Here is a 5,995-nt window from a genome sequence, read left to right as displayed (position 1 = left end):
TTAAGCGAACTTATGTTCGCTTTTGCGAGCCTCCTGCCACTTTTGTGAATCCCGCCTCTTTAGATAGGGGCAGAATGAGAAATTCTCAATCATTGGACCCAAAATTTGGAAAATAAAGCTAGGGTGGAACATTATTCATCATCAAAGAATTTTTAGAGAGGGAATATTGTAGAGAGAAAAACTCATCAAACAATAGATTTTCTATTGTTCTTGATCTTGGGGTTGAGGCATTGAAGGCAAGTTGCCTCATATTTCATTTGTGGATTTGGAGATTGTGTTCTATTTTAGTAAATCTCTTTTACCTTTCTTCATTTCCTTATTCTTAATTACTAGAAATATGGGTTTAATTGAAGAATTATTGAAGAAAACAAAATATAAGAATATGTGGCTGATTTTCTTATTCTCTTACGTTGTACAGAATAATGTATATATACACAACCATAGCCCCTAGAGTCCTAACAGTTGCTAGCTCCTAGAGTCCTAACAATTGCTAGCTTAGTCTTCTGTGTTAGAATATGGTTAGGACTCTCCTATATATGTGGCGGCTAGATTAACCCTTGTCACTAATATGTTAACTTGTATCTTCATCATCCCCCGCAAGCTGGAGGTGGGTAATTGCACAACGCCAAGCTTGGTCCAAAAGAATAAAAAAAGAGCCTTTGTCAGTGGTTCGGTGAACACATCGGCGACTTGGAGCTGTGAAGGAACAAACTTTGTGACCATGGCACCTTGGGCAACCTTTTCCCTCACGAAGTGGTAATCAAGCTCAATGTGTTTTGTACAAGCGTGGAGAACATGATTCTTGGTCAAGTGCATTGCGAAAATATTATCAGTGTAAAGAAGAGGAGGACTGAGTAAGGAATTGCCAATGTCGCTAAGTATATATGTGATCCATCTTAGCTCCGCAGCCAAAGAGGCCAATAACCTATATTCTGCTTCAGCGCTAGATTTTGCCACAGTTGTTTGTTTCTTAGAAGCCCACGAGACGCAATTAGAACCTAGAAATGCACACAAACCTGTCGTTGATCTTCGCGTGATAGGACAACCACCCCAATCTGCATCGAAAAAACCGACTAGATTGAGAGAGGATTTTGCAGTGATGCGAAGGCCAAGCTGTGTAGCTCCTGCTAAGTAGCGGAGTACTCGCTTGACACCAGTCCAATGAGTGGCACAAGGGTGTTGCATAAACTGGCAGAGGAGATTAACTGCATGGGCAAGTTCAGGGCGAATAAGAGTTAAGTATTGCAGGGAACCAACTGTACTTCGGAACTCAGAGGCATCAACAGGAGGACCTCCGGTATCATGAAGCTCATGTTTTGTAGCAAGAGGAGTATGAATATAACGGGAACAAGTCATCTTTGTGCGTTCTAATATATCCATCGCATACTTGTGTTGGCTAAGGAATAAACCATTCGGGCAGCGTATAACTTCAATTCCAAGGAAGAAGTGGAGATCACCCATATCTTTCATAGAAAACTTAGAGTTTAGATTAGATACCAAAGCCTTTAGAAGGGAGATGCAGCTTCCTGTAAGAACTATGTCATCGACATAAAGAAGGAGCAAAATGGTGCTTGAGAAGACCTCCAAATGAAGAGAGAGGAGTCAGACGGGCTGCAATGGAATCCCAGGTGTAGAAGATGGGTACTAAATTTGTAAAACCATGATTTTGGAGCCTGTTTTAACCCATACAAAGCCTTCTTTAACCTGCACACATGAGACGGAAAAATAGGATCAATGAAACCCGAAAGGTTGTTCCATGAAGACTGTTTCTGTGAGATCACCATGTAAAAATGCATTCTTCACATCAAGTTGCTTAATTGACCAGTGTAATGTTGTAGCAATAGCAAGGACTATACGTATGGTGGTCACTTTTACCACTGGACTGAAGGTTTCGTCAAAATCAACTCCCTCAATTCGATTATAACCTTTGGCGACGAGCCGAGCCTTGAACCTTTCCACTAAACCATCTGCCTTTAATTTGGTTTTAAAAACCCATCGAGAGCCAACTATATTCATAATGGACTGACGTGGAACTAGCTGCCAAGTGTCATTAGAGTGAAGAGCATGAAGTTCTTCGTACATTGCTGAAACCCAATGTTCTTTGGATAGAGCTTCTTTGATGGTGCGGGGTTCCTTTGTGTCAGAGGTGATAGAAACAGTCGTGGATAGTGAGTGAAAGGTGGGGTTGGGTATGCTATTTGTCTTAGCTCTAGTAAGCATTTTGTGAGAGTTCGAAGGGCTAGGTGGGCGAGAAAAGGTAAATGGACAGTATGGGACAGCTTGTATGGTTTGAGATGGAGAGTGTGATAGTTGAGCAGGATCAATTATTGGTGATGATGGAGAGTCATGTATGTCTGATTGAGGACTTGGTGGTTCAAAAGTACAATTTGTATGTGCGGAAGGAGCTGTTGGAACTGCAGGTGGTTGTTGGATATTCGGATGAGCTTCAAGCACTGGTTGTGGGCTGTTTTGAGGGGATCCAATATGCAGGTGTGGTGCAGCAGCAATAGGCATGATAGGAACGGCAGATTCGTCATCGAAGGTGTGATTACCTTATGTTTGTTCTGTTTGTGGTGTATCAACCTCCGTGTATGTGAAGAATTGTGATAAATCTGCATGTACATTAGGACTAGAGCCAGAATATGGTAAAGTAGACTCATCAAAGATGACGTGCCTAGAAATATAAACACGCCTAGATTCAGGGTGATAGCATCTGTAACCTTTAGGAAGAAGACTGTAACTTATAAAATTACAAGGAAAAGTTTTTGGCTGAAATTTATCTTTGTTGTAACCTTTCAGGTAGGGAAAACATCTGCAACCAAAAACTTTCAATGTATTGTAGTGAGGTTCTTGACCAAACAACTTTGTGAAGGGAGGCGCCATTTTAAAAGTGGATGTAGGCATTCGATTAATCAAGAACACTGCAGTCATACAAGCTTCAACCCAAAGAAATATAGGCAAATTAGCATTAAAAATCAAAGTCAAGCCTGTTTCAACAATATGTCTATGTTTTCGTTCTGCAACACCATTTTGTTCGGGAGTATGTGGACATGAAATGTGCCTTTGTATACCATGTTGACCCAAGTAACTAGTAAATGCAAGACTGTTAAATTCTCCCCCACCATCACATTGAAAAGTCTTAAGTTTCTTAGAAAATTGATTTTCTACCAATTTGTGAAAAATCACCAAGTGAGCAAAAAAATCAGATTTCTTCTTTAATGGATAAATCCAAGTGAACCTGGTACAATCATCAACAAAAATGACATAGTATCGAATTCCTTGAGAAGATGCAACAGGGGCTGGTCCCCATAGATCACTATGTATTTTTGCTAAAAGTTCAGACTCTCTTTTATTTGATGCTTGGAAAGGTAATTTACAACTCTTCCCCATTTGACAACTAGTGCATATGGAGGGAATTTTATTCCAACTACTAACATCAATCAAACTATTGCTATGCAATAATTTAAGAGTTCGAGGGTGGGGGTGTCCTAATCTTTGGTGCCAAATTGAATTTGAATTCTTGTTTGTCGCTGTAGTTGTTAAAGCCTCATGTATGCCGCTGTCCAATGTATATAAATCATCTTGCTTATTCCCCTTTGCCAGGATTGTTCCTTTTCTCTTGTCCTTAACAAGAAAACCACCATCAGTAAATGTCAAGGAACAAGCATTGTCTGTTATAAGCTTACTAACGGAAACAAGATTTTTCTTGAGATTAGGCACAACAAGCACATTTTTAAGACGCAAGTCTCTTCCAACACTTGTGTCTCCTATGTGTGTAATTTTGAGTTTATGGCCATTTCCTACCATAACAGAGTCAGATCCTCTAAAGGGAGACGAGTTTTTAAGTATACCTGCAGTTTGTACCATATGATTGGTAGCTCCTGAGTCCATGTACAAATTATTATTAGATTGATCGTTAAAACTCATTGTTGCAAGTGCCTTTGGGACTTCTTGTTGTGCTTGATAGGAATAATCCCACCTATAAAAACAAGAAAGCGCAGTATGGTTATTTCTTCCACAAATCTAGCAAGCATTTACTTTTGAATTATCTCTTGTTTGATTAGCTCCACCTCCATCTTGAGGAGCATCGAACGGCCGCTGGTTGTTGTTGAATCCTCTATTTCCTCTTCCTCGTTGGTTTCCCCTACCTCGATAGTAATTTCCACGACCTCGACCTTGTGATTTTTGAGCAGCAAAGGCCACTGCTGACTCAATATGAGTTTGTTGAATGTCATCTGCTTCTTCCCTCATTTCGAATCCTCTAAGGGCAGTCACAAATTGATTGAAGGTAGGGTATGGTGGTTTCCCTAACATCACAACTGCGAAAGGTCTTGTATTTGTTTCCAAGGCCTCTAGCAAAGTTAATTACTTTGCTGTCTTCATCCATTGGTTTGTGTATAGCCACGAGACTATCACAAATCCCTTTAAATTCCTTGATATATTCATCTATGGATTTTGTTCCAAGTTTCACAGTTTGAAGTTGTTGTTTCAACTGAAATTCCTTGTCTTTACTGGCTTGTAGGTAGGTATCCTCAAGACATGACCATATTTGCTTTGCAATTGAGCACCCTATAATGAGAAATATCGACTCTTCTGTCATTGTACCGGAGATCCAACTTCTAACCAGAACATCACGTTCTTCCGAGTCTACAAACTTAGGGTTAGGGGATGGTTCTCCTTGTGCATTTTCGATAGTCTCGGATGGGGATTCGTCCTTGATTATGGATGTAACTTTCAAGGTTTGCATGAGTTGAAGGATTTGTGTCCTCTAAACAAGGTAATTCGATGGTTTTAGTTTAATAAGACAGATGGTGATGAGTTGATGGAGCGAGGAGGGTGAAAGACCTAAACTACAGCTCGAGGATGCGGCCATATCAATTTTTTTTAACGGGAGATAGGCTTCAGGATCTAGTGTTCTAGTTAATAATTAGTTAGGCCTAAGCTCTTGATACCATGAAGAAGTATTGAAGAAAACAAAATATAAGAATATGTGGCTGATTTTCTTATTCTCTTACGTTGTACAAAATAGCGTATATATACACAACCATATCCCCTAGAGTCCTAACAGTTGCTAGCTCCTAGAGTCCTAACAATTGCTACCTTAGTCTTCTGTGTTAGAATATGGTTAGGACTCTCCTATATATGTGGCGGCTAGATTAACCCTTTTCACTAATATGTTGACTTGTATCTTCATCAGTAATTACTTGTGTAAAATTTGAGCTTTTGTGCTAGAAATAGACAAAGCTATTTGAGTATTTAATTTATTTCTCTATTGATTTTGTAATTTCTTATTTCCATGTTTGATTTCATCAAATAGGTTCAATCTAGTTTTCATGTTTGAATTTATGGGTTGAGTGTGCATGCTGAATCCTAGCTTCGATCTTCATGGGTTGCTTGAAAATATAATCTGTGAAGTGGATAATTAGATTGATAATCACATTTTAGCTTTGAATCTTGAATTAGGATAAAGTTTAGGGTTTCATGGTTGAGTGAAAGGCTTTCTAGAAAGAGAAGTCTAAGTTAAGGTAGTGAGTTGTTTTGTTGAATTAAATGATTGAGACCGAAAGGAGATGTCATGAAATAGTCCTTTGAAACCGAAAGGAGATTGGGATTGACCTACGATGACTTAGCCTACCTATTAGTGATTGATTTTGGATTGAACTGCAATGGATCGTTGAGTGTCAATTGAATATCAAATTTTCCCAATTCCCATACATCCCTTGCTTGATATCGTCTTTACCTTCGTTAGAAGTGTATTTAGAAAAATTGCTTTCTATTTGATATTATTGTGCCTTGTATGTTTAGATTCAAACTAGTATCTAGTTAGCCTTTATCTTTTCAATCACCAACAAATTATTATCGGTGGGATTCGACCCAACTCTTAGTTGTGTATTTTTACTAACAACGATCGCTGTCCCTTTTAATTAGTTTTAAAGAGGACATTTGAGCGTTATAAAAACTGGCACCGCTGCCGGAGATTAATTAGGCATATTGA

The 5,995-nt window shown here is 39.0% G+C and overlaps 1 protein-coding gene across 1 annotated transcript; it reads right to left on the bottom strand.

Annotated features, from left to right (window-relative positions):
- Positions 1-519: 519 nt before the first annotated feature.
- LOC107058453 (uncharacterized mitochondrial protein AtMg00810-like) lies at positions 520-1,461 on the bottom strand. Its single transcript, XM_015304168.1, has one exon. The coding sequence runs from the start codon at positions 1,459-1,461 to the stop codon at positions 520-522; it is 942 nt and encodes a 313-aa protein (XP_015159654.1).
- Positions 1,462-5,995: the final 4,534 nt, after the last annotated feature.

Source organism: Solanum tuberosum, unplaced genomic scaffold, assembly GCF_000226075.1.
Source record: "Solanum tuberosum cultivar DM 1-3 516 R44 unplaced genomic scaffold, SolTub_3.0 scf00518, whole genome shotgun sequence".
NCBI classification, from domain to species: Eukaryota; Viridiplantae; Streptophyta; class Magnoliopsida; order Solanales; family Solanaceae; genus Solanum; species Solanum tuberosum.
Note: the sequence above shows the minus strand (reverse complement) of the source record. Positions and strands in the feature narration are given on the sequence as shown.